The sequence below is a fragment of the Pongo abelii genome, chromosome 13 (assembly GCF_028885655.2).
Source record: "Pongo abelii isolate AG06213 chromosome 13, NHGRI_mPonAbe1-v2.0_pri, whole genome shotgun sequence".
In the NCBI taxonomy this organism is placed as follows: Eukaryota; Metazoa; Chordata; class Mammalia; order Primates; family Hominidae; genus Pongo; species Pongo abelii.
In genome coordinates this window covers 58,416,261-58,437,280 of record NC_071998.2, presented here as the reverse complement: position 1 = coordinate 58,437,280, position 21,020 = coordinate 58,416,261, and the positions used below count along the sequence as shown (strand labels likewise).

Below are 21,020 nucleotides of genomic sequence, written 5' to 3'. Positions count from 1 at the left end.
GCAAGCAGTTGCTTATGGAACAGAAGCTTTTATAAACAAACCATTTACTTAGGAAGGGCAGTGGCAGCCCAGGCAAAATCTAGTCATTTGAATTAGCCAAGGAATGGAGACAAAGACAAAGTGAATTTCTGATGCTAGTTGCAACTTGGTCTCGATAATAAATCAGGAACACAATCCCCACATTCCTAATGCCTTGCTCCAAAACTCAGCAATCCTCCTATTTGAAAGAACGAAAAAATTCAGGAGGGAACCAATTGCCTAAGGTTATGACAGCAAAGCTACCGTTCCAGTATAACATTCAGCCACTAGAGGACACAATTCACTCACTTTCTGGATTCAGACACACGACTACCTTTTTCGTTATAAAACATATGAAGTCGTGATTTATGAAAGTAGGACACGTATTTAATTTTTTGCCCTTGAAGTGCAAGACCAGGAAAAACTGAAAAGTATTTCAGCATCCTACGAGATCACTGTTGTCATTTTTTCGCAAAGGATTTTATTCTAGCCTGTCAGTTTCTGCTTCCCTTCATTAGTAAGTCCTGACCTTAGACACCTGGCATTTTTTTGGAAGGTATAGTGGGGAGGGGGACCAAGAGATGCATCCCTTAATGTAGCTAAAGATTGAAATCTTCTCATTTTGGGGAGAGTTGCTTACTATACATATTTACACATTCACCAATTCTGCCTCATATGTAAACCAAAGATTATGTGCCAAATTTTCCTAGAATCATGGTTGAGGCAGATAGGAGTAAGGAGGTGCTGTGTACATTAGTGTCACTGATTCCACCGTTCACAACTCCATATCACTCTCCTTATTTTATACTCTTGAGTCCACAATGCTTTGGTGTTACAGCCCATATAGAACTGTCCTACCTAAAAGTCCTGCTGTCGGTTTAACAGTGACGAGTGTCATTTTTCCACGGTCCTTTACCTAGAATTCAGCAGGAAGCTTCATGAGGCATCCTGTTTCTACATGGGTTGCCCTGGTTGGTGGAGGCAGAAGCAATGGTGATGAAATTAAGGCAAAGTTAGGCTTGCATTTGACTGTGATCTTGAATAGTTTGTCTAGATTAGAGGGAGCACCTAAAATCCAAAAAGCCTTTTGTCTTTGATTTCTATACTTTTGTTAGTTTTACAAGTTATTATTTAAAATCAGTCCTTTGAAGTGGCTTGTTCTCTTCTGATGGGACAGCTTTGGGAAACTGTTTAGTCTTATTTCTTTTGCGATTGGGAAGTTGTGGGGGACGCTATTTTGTAGCTCTTTCATCCTCAGTTCTGACCTCCTCATGTGCTTTACAGATGCCCCCAAAGGTCAGCATTCATCCACCTTTCCCTGAGAGTGTTTGGCCATCTCTAAAGCAGAGGTATTTTAACAGGTCTCCTTAATGGATGTCCTATGGTTTCAGGCCTCAGACAGGCTGCCCTTGGGCCCTCAGCAGAAGTCGGAAATCGTCTTATACTTCCAGAACGTCTTATACTCAGGCAAAATATGAGATGCTGTGTCAGGGTTTCCCAAGGGAAGAAACTGAGTGGGAGGTGCAGGTAAACCCCACAGTACAAAATAAAACAGAGCTGCGAGTAGTTGAAAGGACTGTGTTTTGACAGCGTAATAAGGTAATTGTTTAAAACCATGGCTAATTCATCAGATGTCATGTGTCTTTTATAGTTAAAAGATGAAATTTCTTTACCCACTGGTGTAAACAACAGAAAGATTCTAAAACTTTCAAAAAATGTGCCGGACCTGGCTGCTTTGTTTCATGTTCTTTCACAACTTTCAAAATGTAAATTGAGATTCATGTAACTATTAGTGGAAATATAAATATCATGGATTCATAAGGATAAAATTAGAGGAGCTCAACATAATGGCTCATTTTAATGATTTCTAAGGGGTTTTCATGCGCAGGCTAATAATTGTACATTTAGCAATAAGAAAATCTCAAAGCCTATTTCTTATCTTTCCCTAGAGTTATAGCTTTTAAACCCAAGCTGTTCGTTCCTTTTGTACCACTCCACTCACTTGATAGGGCTGACATGGGCTGAGCTTTCTCTCCTATCAGGGTTCAAAGACAAGTTTAGCAGCGTTTCTAAACTTCTCTCAATCAGCTCACAGGACACAGACCAGTTTCGTTATCCTATTAACAGATTTACATTTCTGTTCTCTCAAAGTGTCAGTTAATGTCCTTAAAGGTAATATACACAAATATATACAATAGTCTCTGAATTTTTCTCAGAAGACAAACTCAGAAAACTTAGAATTCTGATTCATTCTCTTTGGCTCAGACTTGGATGAATTTGCTTCTCAGAGTAGGGACATGAAAATTATTCTTCACTTAATGTAATCTGTTTCTTCTTTCTCCCTCCGCTGCCCTCCAATAGCTCTTCTGAGCTTGTTTGTTCTTCCCCTTACTCCCATTGTTGAAAACGTGGCCTCCCCTCATTCTTACCTTTCCAGGAATCTCCCTGTGCTCCTCAAGCTCGGCTCGTTGCAAACTTGAGTTCTGTTTTCTCATGCCCTTCTTGCATTTTCTTCTTGCTTTGTCTCCAAGATTGGAGTGCAGTGGTATGATTCTAGCTCACTGCAGCCTCAAACTCCTGGGCTCAAGCAATCCTCCTACCTCAGCCTCCCAAGAAGCTAGGACCACTGTTGTGTGTCGCCACACCAGCTAATTATTTTATCTTTTCTAGAGACAAGGTCTCACTCTGTTGCCCAGGCTGGTCTTGAACTCCTAGCCTCAAGCAATCTTCCTACCTCAGCCTCCCAAAGCACTGGGAAGTGCCACTCTTCTTGTATTTTTTACCTTTGCATTTATTTCCTGGTTACAATACTTTTAACTTAATGGCTGCTGAACTAGATTCTGCCAATGTACGTGCCGTCCAGGACACGTTCATGTCACTTTAATTTTCTTAGAACATCAATGAGATAGTCTTACTAGGGAGAGATAAAGGGCAGGGATTTGGTTTTCTGGCAGATTTTCTTTCATTTTAATAACCAGCCAACCCACGGAGGAAGGAATTGATTGATGGCTGCTTCCTCTTTTGTAAAGAACAAACATCAAATTAGTGGTTTGTTTTCACTTTGCAGATAAGCAGAATAATAACACCTGTGCCTCTCCCTGCATTATTCTGAAACCAATATAATTTTGTTTGGACGGAACATAGATAGCAACCTTAATGGGGAGGAATGTGGAAGAGGAATTACTGAAGGGGGACCAGTCAGCCTGTCAGGCAGCAACTCTGGTGCCAGAGAATGGACACAGGATCAGAGCTGTGGACCCCCATCCTGACTGTAAACTTCCTGAGGGTGGCAGAGATTCATACTGTTTCTCCCATCAGGACAAAAATCAGTGTGTTGGAGCTCACTCAGGAAATGCTCTTTGGGATTGGCATGGGAAGGGGACGAGGCCGATTGACAATTAGCCTAGTTCACTGGGATTTTGTTGTAGGAGCTGGGTGGTGGCACCATATGGCCAACAGGAGATGCCAGCGACATCCCTAATTTCTCTAGCTTCCTGATAGGTCCTGGTAGAGTCGGGGGTCCACCAGGATTTGCCTAGTATGGTCTACCTCTGACTGAAATTAAACTCTAAGTAGGTAACTGGGGAACGCCTTTCTCCAGTGAGAAGGTTTTGATGTGATCTCATCATCAGGGACTGGATTGGACCTGGAGAAATCAGTTTTTCTATAGTCTTGTTTCTAGAGTGGCACCCTGGTCTTGGGCAGGTCAGAAGGACAGATAGTTGGTCACCACCTTCAACACCAATCATGGCTGGAAAAGGGCCCCAGTAGGGAGTGCCTTTCTCACTCACCAATCACCAAGGCTAGAAGATAGTCTGCAAATTCTTTCAGATGCCACAAAGCTGTGATTAGAGCTGCCCATTGGCAAATCATGTACTAGTTTTTGTTAATCACATTGCAATCTTCCTTCACTGTTTCTTCCCCTGGTCCCAGAATTAAGGCTGCGCTCCATTTGACAAGTTACCTTCTGTGCAGGTAGAGCAGCAGGCTGTGTTAGCTCACAGCATCTACTCAGTAGGCATGGAAATATCCACTGAATGGGACTGAGAAAGTGGAATGGGAGGGGAACATGTGAAGAACAGGAAGTTTTCCTCTTTATGTCCAAAGTCTGTCTACTTAGAGCAACAGGATGGTGATGATGCTTTCTGGTTAAAGATGTCATGGCAACAGTCTTCCCTAGACAGCTCTCTAGCAATAGCCAGTGGCATGTAAACCCTGCATTTTTGCACTGTATCCAGTGTTTCCAACTCCCTTGTAGAACTTTCCCTGAAGTCAGCAAGAACCCTGTGAGAATCAGGATTTGTCTAGAAATTTAGCATTTACCTAATCAGTGATTCTCTAGACATGTCAGTACCTCCAAGTGATTCATATGCATGTTTGGTGGGCGTTGAGCATGTGGCAGTTTGGAGAAGGAAGTGGAGAATGCAGCAGCAGCAGGAGAAATGTTTGATGTTGCTAAACATCAACCCCACAGCAAGCCTAGAACTTGGGGAATGGGAGGCATGGTGCGAGTAGCTGCTGACACACAGCTCTAGAGATAGCTGCCTGCAAAGCTGGATGGGACTCCAGGCAATAGGCTTCAGGGCCTAACTGCTCTTTCAAGGTCACTGATTGTTACAGGAGCCATGGTCCGCAGCATTGAGCATGGAATTATTACTACTAAGCATGATCCTCACCATGATGCTCTTGGGGTGGAACACAAGAGCCCAGAGAGAATATGCTTATTTTATGCAACTTCTAATGTTTCCTCCCAGAGTTGTGATGAAACTGAACCAAACTCTAGCATGAGAATCGGCATCCCAGGCCAGCAGCCAAAACAAGTGGTGACACTTGGCCAGGCACGGTGGCTCATGCCTGTAATCCTTGCACTTTGGGAGGCCGAGGCGGGTGGATCACAAGGTCAGGAGTTTGAGACCAGCCTGGCCAACATAGTGAAACCCCATCTGTACTAAAAATACAAAAAATTCGCTGGGCATGGTGGTGGGCACCTGTAATCCCAGCTACTTGGGAGGCTGAGGCAGGAGAATCGCTTGAACTTGGAGGTGGAGGTTGCAGTGAGCCAAGATCGTGCCACTGCACTCCAGTCCAGCGACAGCGTGAGACTCTGTCTCAAAAAAAAAAAAAAAAAAAAGTGCTGACGCTTTATGTATCTAGCTCTGAAAGAAATGAAGTCTGCAAGAAAGACTGTTAACCCTCAGAATGGTCTGAGGATGCTACATCCCCTTGTGGACTTGTCACACTGGTGTGAGTGTAGGGAGTGGGAACACCTCTTCTCAGCTCCTTCCTCACCATGTGTCATTCAGGGACAAACAGAGCAGATTATCTTCCCTTTGAAAAATCTCATACGCCTGGCAATACTCATCACCCTGTGAATAATGTTGATGCATTCACCTAACCAATATTATAAGCCCCTGCTGTGTGTCAGACACTATGCTTGGTGCTGAAATAGACAAGGAGGGGTGACTGCCTGTCTTGGAAGGCAAATCCCAGTCTCTTAAGAGACACTAGAACCACAGGCAACCACGCTGATCTATACAATGACATGTAATGCAACTTTGTCCTGCAACCACCTTGAGATCTTTGAAAGTTTTCCTACCTCCAAAACTCAGACAAGTCCTCTCTCTTGCCAAGTGCCTAAAGCAAGGATATGTTTATAGAGGCAGCTGGGGGCATCTGGCCAATTTATTTCCTAGCAGACCTGCTGTTTCCTCCGATTCTAATACTTTCTTCCCCAACCCAAACCAAGGCATCTGGCAATGTTAAAAACATCAAGAATGATAAAACAAGCATTTTAATGAAGATTATTGATTTATTCATTGGCTGTTTCTTTAAATGGGTAGAGAACTAATAAAAGATCTACCCCAAATAACCAAAAATATCAGCCTCAGCACCAGCAGAAATTGGAAGCATTCTGGTATTTATATGTGTTTTTCTCAGCTGGCAGATTTGTTTTAGGAAACTATTTGCAAAGCCTGGGAAAAATGTGCTCTCTCTGTCTGTTAAAGGAACATGCAGGTTGGTTGGTGTTGGTTCTCCATCTGACAATTCTGTCTGGTGGCCTCAAAAAAAAAAAAAAAAAAATACAGCATCGTCCAGATTCGGACTATGCAAATGGTGTCTTTAAACTTAACTTTTAGGTCTTGAGCAAAGCCAAGTATTATTGAAATGTTTATTTTGTTTTTATCTGCAGGAGGTTTTCATTCAAAATGTGTTGCTTTGGGGGAAAAGGAAGGGTGTTTGTACTAGGTACTTTTTAGCATTCTTCTTCTTATCTGACCTATCACAACCTCTTTAGGAGACATTAATTAATTTAGTTCATATAATCAAAACTGGAACCAAGGAAAAATTATTTATACTTTTAGAAATTCTCATGTTCTTATACTTCTTTGGAGATTGAGTTGACTCCAAAGAGACTATTTTGTGATTAAGAATATTTTTGTGGCCGGGCACGGTGGCTCACGCCTGTAATCCCAGCACTTTCGGAGGCCAAGGCAGGTGGATCACCTGAGGCCAGGAGTTCGAGACCAGCCTGGACAACATGGCAAAACCCTGTCTTTACTAAAAATACTAAAATTAGCCAGCCATGGTGGCGGGTGCCTACTCCGGAGGCTGAGGCAGGAGACTCACTTGAACCCTGGAAGCAGAGGTTGCAGTGGGCCAAGATCAGAGCATTCCACTCCAGCCTGGGTGACAGAGAAAGATTCCATCTAAAAAAAAAAAGAATAATATTTTTGTGTAGGGAGTCATTATATTATGTCCTTAGACCAAGAGGTCCAATTGAGGCAGAAATTTTTGAAGTAAAACCATTTTTTTGAAGGAAACACATACTTAAATATCAAAGAACACTGGACATATACTTTTTAAAATTTACATACTTGTATTAGTTTGGACATATACTTTTTAAAATTTACATACTTGTATTAGTTATCTATTGCTGTGTAACAAAACCTTTGCAGCTCAAAACAACAGTCATTATTTTGCAAGTTTATGTAGGTTACGCAGGTGCAGCTGACCTGCTTGGTCTGAGCCTTCGAAAAGCTGCAGTGAGGATGTCAGCCTAGGCTGCCGTCACCTCAAGGGTCCCCTGGGGTGGATCCACTTCCAAGCTCACTCATGTGGCTGTTGGCAGGATGCAGTCGCTCATGGGTTGTTAGGCTGAGGGCCTTGGTTCCTCACTAGGCCAGAGGCTTCCTTAAGTTCCTTAACATGTTTTCTCATGGGGGGCAGCTCACAGCGTAGCAATTGGCTTCATCAGAACAAGCAAGCAGGAGGGTAAGAGACAGAAAGCAAGATAGAGGCCAGGGTCTTTCACAGCCTAATCTCAAGAGCAGTACCTCATCACTTTTGTCCTATTTTGACAAACGTCATATTGACTTTTGTCACTACATCAGAAGCGAGTCACTAGGTCTAGCCCACACTCAAAGGGAGAGGATTTCACAGAGCAAGAATATCAGGAAGCAGAATCATTGGTTATTTAATTAGAAGCTGCTAGCACAGTTCTTAACAAAGCTACAAAACATTGAATTGGGAGGAATATGGGGGTAGGAGGGTGACGAGGGAGGGCAGGTTAATTCTGTGGATGCTGAGGACAACGTGCCTCATGAAAAGTGTTCCCATCAGACTGGTGTATTTCTTTTTCTTTTTCTTTTTTTTTTTTTTTTTTTTTGAGATGGAGTCTTGCTCTGTCACCAGGCTGGAGTGCAGTGGCACGATCTCGGCTCACTGCAACCTCCGCCTTCCTGGTTCAAGTGATTCCCCTGCCTCAGCCTCCTGAATAGCTGGGATTACAGGCACGTGCCACCAAGCGCAGCTTATTTTTTGTATTTTAGTAGAGATGGGGTTTCACCTTGTTGGCCAGGATGGTCTCAATCTCCTGACCCTGTGATCTACCCGCCTTGGCCTCCCAAAGTGCTGGGATTACAGGCATGAGCCACCGTGCCCAGCCCAGAATGGTGTATTTCTAGGACATCTGCAATGCATCACTCTCTAATAAGAGAAAAAAAAATAGCCACTTCTTGACAGATACGCAAAGGTGTGGAGTCCCTTACTAAACCACACCCCAAAGAAATAAGCCTGCAAAATAGGGAAAAGTTGTTTTTCACCTAGAAAGCAGATTCCCTGCATTTTCTTATTTTCAAATAGTGGGGGGAAACCCTAAGCTGTACATATGAAGGAATGGACTCATTTCTCCTCTTGCACAGCACCCCAGCACCTTGTACACTCTATTCCTCCCTAACTCCCAACCGCACACTCACCTCCCAAGCACCTGCAGATCTGCATACATATTATCAAGTCTGTACAGAGTACTGAGTGAAATGGTCACTGTAGCTATGGAAAGGTGAGATTTGCAGGCTGTCTGAAATGTTTCTTGCTAAAGTAGTTCCAATCCTTCCCCCATTTAGAATAAAATACATTCTTAGTAAATGACTTTTAGGCAGAAAAAGAAAACCACACTGGAAATAGGATTCTAATAAACCAACATGGGGCTCGAGCTGGTGAACACATTTCTGAGCCATCCCTATACAGAAACCACAAGACAAATAAGAAAAAGAATATCCAGATCACTTAGACCCTCCAAACCACATCCTGGGTTCCAAGGAGAGTGGCTGCGAGTTAGGAAAGATACATTTATCCAGTGGACCTTTTGACTGTCTTGTCAATCTTAAGTGTAAGAAAAAAATGTAGAGTAAAAAATTTTGGCCGGGCATGGTGGCTCACGCCTGTAATCCCGGTACTTTGGGAGACCGAGGCTGGCGGATCACGAGGTCAGGAGATTGAGACCGTCCTGGCTAACACGGTGAAACCCTGTCTCTACTAAAAATACAAAAAAAATTAGCCGGGTGTGGTGGTGGGTGCCTGTAGTCCCAGCTACTCGGGAGGCTGAGGCAGGAGAATGGCGGGAACCCAGGAGGCGGAGCTTGCAGTGAGGCGAGATCACGCCACTGCACTCCAGCCTGGGCTACAGAGCGAGACTCCATCTCAAAAAAAAAAAAAAAAAAAAATTTGGTTTGGGTCCCTTCCCACTTTCCCTTGCTTCGTCACTTTCCTGAAGCCTCTATGCATCCAGATCTTCCCCAAAGCAGTGCTTCCTAGTCAGTAATTACCCTATCCTCTTTTTATCCCTTTTCTTCACACACACCTTCAGTCCATAAATCCAAGCTTTTTGTAAGGAGGGAGGCTGAGTAAACCAATTCATACTAAGGTGAGAGTGAATTATATATAAACCTCTTAATATATTAAATCTACTAAGCAGTGTTTCAGAGGGAAATTTGCTAACATGGACATCTTACTTGAAAAAAATTTCAGTTGGTTCAACAAAGTATAGTTTAGAAATCATTTTCAATCAGGATTGGGGAGAGATTTTTTTTTTTTTTCTTAAAGCAGTTAGGTTTCCCCAGCAGATTTTGAGTGCTTGGATATTTGTGATTCTTTTCTATGGGAATCTGATCTGGATAAGACCTAAGACCATAAACACTCTAGCTTTCCCTTTGGGTCTTTTGCTATTGAAAACTAGTTGGACTTAAACAAGTTAAGTGGGTTTTAAGGATGGCTCCTTTCACCCATTTCTAAAAGATAGCATTCTTGAGGTTCTGCTTTATTTAGCAGAAAGAATGCTGGTTTTCCAATCTCTCACTCAAAAGGAACTTTTACTTATCTCATAGAAAAGAATGGGATGGAGATTAATGTAATAGAAAAGGTATTCTACAAATATCTTAGCAGCTATATTTAATCAATTCATGTTCAAAGATAAATTAGTAGTAGTAATAAGAGTTGTGCTGTATAAAATCACCATATCTCATGTTCAAATTGCAGATCATCAGTTGAAAAAGCATGGATTGTTTTCTCACTGAAAGAAATCTTTAAAAGTGGTACCATAAGAGACATTAAGGCTGGCTATTGTTTTATTTCTCTCTCTCTCTCTCTTTCTTTCTCTCTGTCATTTGATTTCTGACTTTCAGTGGATTATTTTAACATTACAAAATCATAGAGAAAGAATATTGGACCATTTATTGTAGAGTTTTTCAACAATTTCATACCTTTTTTTCTGGCATCTTAACTGCATTTGCTGTTTGTGAGGGGTGTAGAGGTCCCTGATGTTCAGAGTACAGTACCAGCATTTATACGAAATATTGCAGCCTGGCCTGTGGAGGACAGGGGTTACTAAGGGGCAAGCTGCTGCTTGTGATAACACCCCCAGTGCCTCCTTCTAATCTTGCACCATTTCCCCGGGCAGACAGCCTTGTGGGGCTCTGACTGGTGCCCTGGAACATGTTTTACCTTCCATTTTTCTTGCTCTGGTTTCTGAAGACAGAATGTTCTCTTCACCCTACACATCAGGAGTTTTCCTTCTGTTTTCATTTTTCACTGGTTCCTTTGTGAATTTGCACTTTTATCTAACCTAAAACATTGGAAACAGGAATAAACACAAATAATGGCATGAGGCCGTGGCCACAGAATGACAAGACAGGACAGAGCAAATGTTTTGGGTTTTTTTTCCACATTTATGAACCTTCTCATTCTATTTATTTATTTACTTACTTATTTCTTGAGACAGGGTCTCATTCTGTCACCCAGGCTGGAGTGTAGTGGCATGATCATAGCTCACTGCAGCCTTGAACTCCTGGACTCAAGTGATCTTCCAGCCTCAGCCTTCTGAGTAGCTGGGATTACAGGCACGCACCACCATGCCTGGCTAATTAAAAAAAAATTCTTTTGTACAGATGGGGTCTCACTATGTTCCCCAAGCTAGGCTAGTCTCGAACTCCTGGCCTCAAACAGTCCTCCTGCCTTGACCTCCCAAAGTGCTGGGATTATAGGCCTGAGCCACTGTGCTCAACTCCTTCCCATTCTAAAAAGTGTCTAAGGCAGTTATAGAGGTTATATAACAAGGTATAAAATTTCTGAGTGAAAGGAAAATAAGGAGAGAGAAATAAATCTAAATGTGTGTAAGGTTAATATGTACACAGAATGTTTATTAAGGCCTTTGACAGTTCCTTTAAAAATTACTTGCAGGCCAGGTGCGGTGGCTCACGCCTGTAATCCCAACAGTTTGGGAGGCCAAGGTGGCGGATCACTTGAGGTCAGGAGTTCAAGACCAACCTGGCCAACATGGTGAAACCCCATCTCTACTAAAAATACAAACATTAGCCAGGTGTGGTGGCATGCGCCTGTAGTCCCAGCTACTTGGGAGGCTGAGGCAGGAGAATCGCTTGAGCCCAGGAAGTGGAGGTTGCAGTGAGCTGAGATCATGCCATTGCACTCTAGCCTGGGTGACAGAGGGAGACTCCATCTCAAAGAGAAACATACAACAACAACAACAACAAAACCTGCAAATTTGAGCTGCCTAGCAACCAAGCAATAAAGGGAATCACAATGAACGATAAGATTCATATGTCTGCCAATTTAAAAACAAACCAGTTCTCTTAGTTCAGTGCTTCTCAAACTTGAATGTACATTTGAGACACCTGGTGCATTGTTAAAATGTAGGTTCTGATCTAGCAGGTCCATGGTGCATTTCTAACTGGCTCCCAGGCAATGCTATGCTGATGCTGATGCTGATGCTGACGTTGATGCTGCTACTCCTTGGACTGCCCTTTGAGTAATAAAATTTTAGCTCACTCAAAAAAACCTCATAGTTTATTTGGAGTAACATGCCTTTAGCCCTTTAGCCCTTGTAAATATTATAAGACTACATTACAATAAAGTTCTGGTGAGTCTAATTGTTGACCAGAGAGATTGCTTACTTCAGAGCACCTGGATTTGAATTGCAGTGTGCCACCTGCTGCTGTGTTACCTGGTACAAGTTAATGCATTCTCTTCGCACCTCAGTTTTATCGTCTTCTGAATGAGACTAATAGTAGTAACTGTCATAGATGCTTGTAACAGTGCCTGCATAGAGTAAGAATGAAATAATGTTAGCTATTTTTTATTATTACATTTAAAATAGATTTTGCTGGCAGTGAAATATGAATGATAAATTAAAATCGTCTCCTCAGCTGTTTTCCTTGCATAAGTACCTTAAAATAATGTATCTAGATTTGCAATTTCCTTCTGAATCCTTGAATAAAGGACACCAGATAATCAGAAGATGTTACTGACATTAGTAGGCATTTGAAGTTCACTCTGGTGAGATCAGTCTATTTACAACAAATTGCTATAGAGAGTAAAAAGCGCCAACCTTTTCCTGTAGTTTTTGAATGACAGCATCTTTGTTCATGCAGTTGGCTTTGCTGCATTTCCACTTCAGTAAATAGTTCATCAATTTTTTGGCTCTGTCTTTGCAAAAAAAAAAAAAAAAAAATCTACAGAGGGAGAATTTTAAAACACGAATGAAGAAAAAGAAATTACTTTGAAATTGCCAAAATTGTTTGGCTGAAAGAGCTTATTTAGAAAAACAGGGCTTTTTATGTAGAAACCTTTTTCAGTGGTGGTGTATCAGAATTGCATGTTGCTAGTAGTTTGCTATCAAACCAACACTTGCGTTTCAATCTATTAAAAAATGAATAAGATAGGCCAGGTATGGTGGCTCACACCTGTAATCCCAACATTTTGGGAGGCCAAGGCGGGTGGATCCCTTGAGGTCAGGAGTTCGAGACCAGCCTGGCCAACATGGTGAAACCCCATCTCTACTAAAAATACAAAAATTAGCCGGGCCTGGTAGCATGCTCCTGTAGTCCCAGCTACTCGGGAGGCTGAGGCAGGAGAATTACTTGCTTGAGAATTGCTTGAGGCAGGAGAATTGCTTGCTTGAGAATTGCTTGAGGCAGGAGAATTGCTCCACCTGCAGTGGAGGTTGCAGTTAGCTGAGATCATGCCACTACACTCCAGCCTGGGCAACAGAGCAAGACTCCATCTCAAAATTAAAAAAAAAAAGAATAAAATAGAAACACCAATTTTTCTGGTATTTTATACCCTCCCCCGAATATCCATACCCAAGGCATTTTTAAGATTTCCCTAAGCTGGAAGCACCAGACTACATGTTATTTAAAACATATTAAGATGTACCTACTGTATTATGTATACTTTGTATATAATTTTATAACAGTCTGCAAAGTAGCAGGAAAAAATTTTTGCCTTCAGGTTAAACTCAGAGGAGTTGCCATTGGCTAACTGAAAAATTTTGCATTTGGTAAGCATTTAATTAAAAATTTATTAATTTCGGTTTTGAGGTTTTACTTTTCATATTTTTAGAGCCAATAACTTCTGGAATCTCAGACATTTTTGTGGAATCTTAAGTTGTTCATAGATTCTCGGTGCTGTGTTTGTCATCCTGAGAGCTTAAATGGCCCTGCCAAAACCTCAACCTCAGCTCAGAGTAGGAAATTGTCAAGCGCTTGGTAACTGGTAAGCAAATGGATTTCAGTCACTAAATGGAGCTGGAGGAATGGAGTGCTCCCTCAAAAAGATCATTTCAGCTGGTCACAGTGGCTTGGGCTTGTAATCCTAGCACTTTGGGAGGCCCAGGCATGAGGACCACTTGAGCCCAGGAGTTCGAGACCAGCCTGGGTAACACAGGAAGATTTCACCTCTACAAAAAGTAAAAATAAAAAATTAGCCAGGCATTGTGGTGGCTTGCATCTGTAGTCCCAGAAACTTAGGAGGCTGAAGCAGAGGATCGCTTGAGCCCAGAAAGTTGAGGCTGCAGTAAGCTGTGATCACACCACTGCACTCCAGCCCAAGCGACAGAGCATAGACTCCATCTCCAAAAAAAGAGGCTGTGACAGAGGAAGGCAGGGGGATGTTAATCCAAGAGACATAGAGACTGGGAGAGACTGAAAGAGAGGCAGAGAGAAATACACAAATTAAAGACACACACTGAGAGAAATGGAAAAATGAAGAGAGGATCCCAGAGAGATTGATTGACTTCCCAGGTAACATATAATATCTTACAATCCTGCAGAATGTTTAAAGTTGCATTTTAAAAGGCACTCAGTTGGTTCACACAGTCTTGGTAAGAAGATCATCTTGATTAGTATCATACTTTGCAGTTTTCAAAACAGTTCTTAGGCATCATTGCTTTTAAGACCTGGCTCCAGTCGTTTTATTACAGATGAGGAAATTGACTTGTTCACCTTACATTTATAGAGCATTTTGCAATTTTTTGAAGGACATTTCCACCAATTATCTAATCACAAGTCCCCATAAATCCCATCTCCCCAGTATAAAAGCAGTTTAAATTACAGGTGCTACTGAGATGCAAAATGCAGCCCACAAAATCAGCAAATATTTTTTCTTTGTTTCCTCCTTTTTTAAAAAGGCATAGATTTCATATTACTACTTTGTTTCAGGCTGTATATTGAAGTAACAAAAATAAAACCAAAATTGACATCAATTTTATTTCGAAATAAAATCTACTTTTTTCACTTTCCCATATCATTTTCTAGCTGCTAGCCTTCATGCATATTCAATTTTTGCATATTTACAGCCCTGTCAAAGATAAAATTTTATTTTCTGCATTTTCACTCAACATTATACACTGAGTATTGGCCATTTAACTCATCTCAGTCCCACTTTCAAAAAGATACCCAGGAAAAGCAGCAGCAAGGGTTGTTTGACCTTGAACAACTACAGATAATACTTTGGCTCTCTTTGAGATTTTTAAGGCCCTGTAAGTAAAATATTTTCAGATTACAGAAGGCTTGGGATTCTGGCTTTATCACATGACTGATTGGTCCTCCATGTTCTCCTTGGCAGATGTGGGTATCAGTGACACAATGTTTTTTACTCAAAACATGGTTTAGCTTACCATCACCAGGAATGGCCGATGCATACGCATTCACATTGTGAAGGTTTATTTGCACCTCCACTCTTCTTAACCAGGCTATTTTCACAGGAGAAATAACCCCAACCAACTTCATGAACCCTATTCCCATGACCTATTTACCAATCTGTTAAAATAATGGCCAACTCAAATGATCAGTAATGATTGACTCACCATGACATCATCCATCACCTCTGTCACTGGAAGCCCACTTGCCTTAAAGAGTGCAGCATCTTCCAACTTTGCTCCAGCAGATTCAGCTCCTCATTAAATCCCTCCCTGTAGGTCATCCCTGCAACCCAGCTGACGCTGGAGCTCAGCAGCCAGCTGATGGGGGCTTTCACTCCTCTTGTCGAGCTACTCCTCTCTCCTCTCAAAGCCCTCTTTCCTTCTTTCCTGCTGGCTGACCTAGAAGCTCAGCTAAAGAGGTGTTAAAAGTGTCCAGTTGCTTAAACAGGTGGCCAGTGTGCTTTTTGCTGTAACTCACTTGCTCCTTGAGCTCAGCTCCAAGCTGTAGAAGGCCATGGTAGAGCACATTGATGTCATCTTGGGAATAATTAACAGGGTCAGGTTTTTCTGTTTGTTTCCTTGCACCAGATGAAGAGTAGGATAAACTTGGGAGAAGCCAAAGTGATGTTTTTGTATTGTGGCTTTGAATGATTTCAAGGTCCCTTGGTTAACCTATTCTCAGCAAAGGAAATAGAAGATGGTCCCAAGATGGTAAGAGCAGAGTGTTTGGTTGATAATTTGATCTAAAAATGACCAGATTCCACAAGTTAACCCCAGAGCTGCTCAATTACAGCAGTTTAAAAATAAGTTGAGGACTCGTTGCTAAATCAGTGGAAAGAATTTGGAGTTTCCAAAATAGTTTGTAATCAAGAAAAGCCATCTGAGGGGGTCCTGGAGGGAAAATTGCTGATGAATATCAAATGTCCAGTTCTCAATGTGGTGGAATATGTGACTGAAGAAAACCATTTTTGTCCACATTTGGGGAAAGATAAGATTATACTAAATGCCTGGCACATACACTGGACCTTCAGTTACTTAGAAAACTTTCAAAATAACTTTGCCATAACAAGTGGGAAATTATTAAGGTCATGGGCTGTCTTCTCAAAAATACTTAGATAACATGATTCTCTGGCTAGTATGAGACCCTTAATTTATCACACATGAAGCATATGAGCCTGTTTATCCGTTCATTAATAATTATTTTTATCTGTCTTGGGCTCTGGGTTACCGGCCATGCAGGCAGATCTTCCCTCCCAAAACGAATTCTCTTGTATTCGTTTCTTTAAAAGCATGCAGATTTAACAAAACATATTACTTAGCACTCTTACTGATTTAGAAATATGATGACCCTTAGGAAATGCATCTCCTTAAAAGAAATTCTAGGCAAACTCATTTAACCTTTCTGGGAGGTAGTTTCCTGACCTTCAAAAAATGGGATGTTGGACCAAATTATCTTGAAGTTTCCTTCCAGCTGTGTGCTCTGTGGGGAGTGCTGGCAGTGTGGGGCAGGACACTGAATATCTGTGGTGGTGATGTTTGGATACAGGGGTGAGCAACCCCTTTGGAAGCAATGTGCAAAATTGCTGAGCAGTGGTGGGGGTACATGGGAATGGGTGGCGGTGCCCCTGTATTGGAGTGTAAGAGACAAGTGTGGTGAGAGCGGTCTGGCAGGGCTACTACTGTTATGATTTACACAATCCCTTTCATCCAGCTACTTCAAAGCACCTTCACAAACTCTGGCTCATTATTCCTTCAAACACAGCATTCAAGAAAGATTGATTGGCGTCTTTTAATTAATTCAAAGATGATGAAGCTGAGCATTGCAGAATATAAAGGGATTCTTCCAAAAGTATCTGCACTGCAGAGGGGCAAGATATATAAAGTGTTCATCACAGATTTCTAACTGAAACAAGGAAATAACATGAACGCTTATTTTTAGAGGAGACCAGTATAAATTATGGCATATTCAGAATATGCAATACCATGCACCCATTAAAATCGTGTTTATTAAGAATAGTTAGTCACATTGGGGAAATGGTCATAACTGAACAGCATTTAGTGACATAAAAAAAGATAAAGCTTTGTACATACAGTATGATAAAAATGTTTAATGTGGCTGGGCATAGTGACTTATGCCTATAATTCCAGCACTTTGGGAGGCCAAGGCAGGAGTATCACTGAAGGCCAGGAGTTCAAGACCAGCCTGGGCACCATAATGAGACCCTGTCTCTACAAAAAATTTAAAAATTAGCCAGGTGTCATGATGCATGCCTACTATTCTAGCTACTAGGGAGGCGGAGGCTGAGGCTGGAGGATCGCTGGAGGATCACTGGAGCCCAGGAGGTCAAGGCTGCAGTAAGCCTTGATCATACCACTGCACTCCAGCCTAGACAACAGAGTGAGATCCTGTCTCAAAAATTGAAAAAAAAAAAGTTTAATGTATAGAGGGGAAAAGGCTAAATGGAAATGTGTTAAAGTCTTAACGGTGATCTTCCTCGGTGCAGTAGTATAGTGGGTGGTTGCTATTCTTTTCTTTATACTTTTATGTACTTTTATGTTATGCAAGGTTGAAAAAATGGGCACACATTACTTTCATAATCATCTGTGTATATGATAATCATATGATTATGAAAGAGGGAGTGTGTGTGTGAAAGTGGAATGGACCAATCAAATAGAACGATAGGGAAGACCTCAGAAGATATGACATATGAGCTGAACCCCAAAGATGAGAAGAACCAGCCATTTAGTGAATGGGGAAGCCCTCTGGGGAACAGAAGGGACGAAGGAAGGAATAAGTTTGGAATGTTCTAGGTTTTGAAAAAAGGCCAGCATGGGAGAATGATGAAAGATAAGGTCAGAGCCATTGCCAAGGGCAAGGTCATGTAGGACCCATGATAAAAAGTGTGGGAAACCCTTGTGGGGGCCTGACATAATTTATTTTACATTTTTGAAAGATCCTTCTGACCAATATATGAGGAACATTGTAAGAGGCAAGTGTAGAAGTCAAGATCTATTGAGAAGGCGTTGCAGGGGTCCAGGTGAGAATGAGGGTGGTTCAGAGTGGAGAGACAGGGACAAGGTAGGTTGGAGTGTGGGTCTGACTTGTTAGCCATGTGGAGGAAATAATTATCATAATAACTATCATTTATGTTTTTAGGGGGCTATATAACTTCAGTATGTTTTCAGTGTTCACATTTGTAGGTTTACAGAGTTTGTACTTGTGAAGGTACAGAAGTAAATAACTTGTCATAAATCATGCCTTTAGAAGCATATATCATGCTACTATTATAGTAATGGTAATAATAGAAGTCTACTGCTAGTCATAAAACTTATCTGTTCAGAGAAGGCTTTTTTTTTTTTTTTTTTCAGAGAAGTCTTCTAGGTTTCAGTTGTTATTAATGCTCACCACAGCCCTTTGAGGTCGATGCAATTATGCTTTGGAAAAGCTAAGTAACTTGCCAAAGGCCATGCAGCTAAAAGAAGCAAAAGCTGGATTCAAATCTCAGCTCTCTGCCTCCAGAGAGAACACCCTCAATCCCGCTTAACAGACATTAGCTCTGCTTATTTGATTGGTGGCAGTGGAGATGAACAGAAGTGAACAGTGAGCAGAGAGGGGTCTGTACCCCACACATATCCCTGCACCCCAACTGTAAATGTCTTCCATCATCATTTACTATATCCATGTCCACTCCTGACAGCATCAGTGGCTCAATCGTATCTACCTGCACCAGGGTTTTAGGCTGCCTCTGTTTAGACAGAGCAAGATTTGGGAGGTGCTGCTAAGACAGCCAGTGGTTGAGTAGAAACAGCACTGTAGCGGATCTCTGCCTGCTCTGTGGCTCATTTATCATGTGCCTCATCTTTAAAAGTTGGGGCTCAGTCTAGGTGCCTCCTGGCCTGAGCACCCCAGAATTCTATGCTAATCCCTTCGTTGTGACATGGCCTGTCGTCTACTTTTCTGGTAAGACCATCTACACCTCACTGATATTTGAAGCTCATTGAGTATTGTCATATATCAGCCCAGAAAGTCACAGAGTACAGCAACTCATACTCGCTCCCAGCACCAGGCCAGCCCCATTCTGCCTCCAGGGAGTCACCCAAAATAGAGAGATGAGGGTAAAATAAGACCTAGGAATACTATTTATTTGCCTCCATGGCCTTTGAACTTGCACATCCAACGTAATGGCTCCTGTGTGTTCTTGATTGTTCCAATTATCATTTTTCCTCTCGAATACCTGAGAGCATTCATTATTTTGCAAGAGATTTGAGTAGAGAATCCCTGTGCCCTAACTGTTCTTTCCTTGATGTGGGATGTTCTTCTGTGACTAGGTAAGTTTATCTCAATGTTTCCCCAAATAATTTCTCAGAATGTTAAATTCATAAAAGCTACGATGAAAGGATAAATAAATGAAAGGAGTTCTGAGGTCAAAACATTTGGGGAAAGAAGAGTCTTTCTCCTTCTAAGGCATTCTCAGTGCACAGTAACCTGTTTATCTCACTTTGCCCTGGTCTTTCCCAACCACATTTGCTCAACCCCTGTACCTTCCCCATACACTTGTTAACACTTTGAAGAACACTAGGGCTCTGTGGGACAGGCTGGGAAATGCAGGTTGACATGCCACTGTTAATACCTAGAAAATGGAGGCAAACTTGTCCCTGAGAGATGTCAGGATAGCACAGTATGAAAAGGCCATGCTTATCAGGGCTCTTATCTGAGAGAATACAGTGGTTATGAGCATGACTCTGGAACTAGACAGTCTGGGTTCAATTCCCAGCTCTGCCATTTAGTTATATGATATGGGGTATATTACCTAACATCTCTGTATCTCATTTGTTCCTCACTTGTGACATGGGGATGATGACAATGATAATAGTACCTACCTATAGGATAGCTATGAGAATTAAACAAATTAATAAATATGAAGTATTTGGAACATTGGCCTGACTCAGGATAAGTCCTGTTTAAATGTTAGTATCATTATTATTGTTTCTTCAAGCCAGGAATATACTTCATCAATTATGTATATGCTCATTCCTTCATTCAACAAACACTTACTTAATACTATTGTGTCCCAGGCACTATTCTAGCTGCTGGAGATACATCAGTGAATCAAAAACATCAGAGAAAAATCCCTGTCCTTGTGGAACTTACGTTGTAGTGGAATCTACTACTAATAATGCAAATAGAAAGAAAAACATAGGCAAGTTACCCAGGCACTGGGTAGCCTAGTACCTGTCCTATAGTTGTCAAATGGATGGATATATTATTCATATTGTTGTTGTTATTACACAGTAATTGAGCTTGGAGGTTTGAGCTGCCATCTTAGATAAGAACAGAAAGCTAAGCCAATGTGAGTGCCATGCCAGTAAGAAAAGGAAACTATTACATAAAAATTAGGAAGAAAAAAGAGAAGAATGACATTAGGCCATCATCTACGGCCATGAGTTTTATTTAAAATGAGCTGGACCTTTTTTGCCTTCTTTATCTGTGTATCAGAGATATAATTACCTCTAGGCAGATTTCCACATTCCAAGACATTAAGACTTTCTAAGCTGCAGCAAAAACATCTTTACTTGTAGCGAAACAGAGAGCAGTGGGGGTTATTTTCAGATGACTGTAGCTGAAGAGGAAGAATCAAGTAATTCACTCCCTCCAATAATAATTCACTTCTGAGAGGAAAAACTTCTTTGGAAAAAGCACCCCATGAATGGAAGTCTCAGTATTTGCTGAAGAACTTAGTTAAAATAAACTCTAGACCTTTTTCATTGATTCTTTATCTCTTCTTTTTCAGAAACCTTCTCTATGTCTACCCACAGAGGCTGAACTTTGTAAACAAACTAGCATCAGCCCGGAACATTACAATAAAGATCCAGTTTATGTGTGGAGAAGATGCTAGCAACGCGATGCCGGTAAGGAGGGAAATGAACATTTGCCTCAAATCAGGGTGGGCTGCACACCCCTGTCAATTCACACAAGTCCAGGACTCATCAGTGTACAGAGTCCGTCTATTCCAGGCCAATACTGCTGAGCATGTGCAAGGGCTTCTGTGCCCAGGATACCAATGGAGAAACAGGGTCAGTCTTACTTGACAATCTCTTTCTCAACTTATTCTGTAGTGAGCTTGGAACATACAGATCATTTTAGAGGATTAAAAAAAATCATAAAGTCTTTCCATACTGCCCATAGGACCACCCCACTCTAAAGGCATACAAAGTAAAGAGATGGCTCAAC

At 41.6% G+C, this 21,020-nt stretch overlaps 1 protein-coding gene across 3 annotated transcripts in view; it reads left to right on the top strand.

Annotated features, from left to right (window-relative positions):
* Positions 1-21,020, top strand: part of DOCK8 (dedicator of cytokinesis 8) — a 249,849-nt gene that overhangs the window by 131,435 nt on the left and 97,394 nt on the right. For all 3 annotated transcript variants that reach the window (XM_024252561.3, XM_024252560.3, XM_024252563.3), the window contains one exon: positions 20,581-20,698. In XM_024252561.3, coding sequence (XP_024108329.3) covers positions 20,581-20,698 — 118 coding nt within the window. The remainder of the gene's footprint in view (positions 1-20,580; positions 20,699-21,020) is intronic.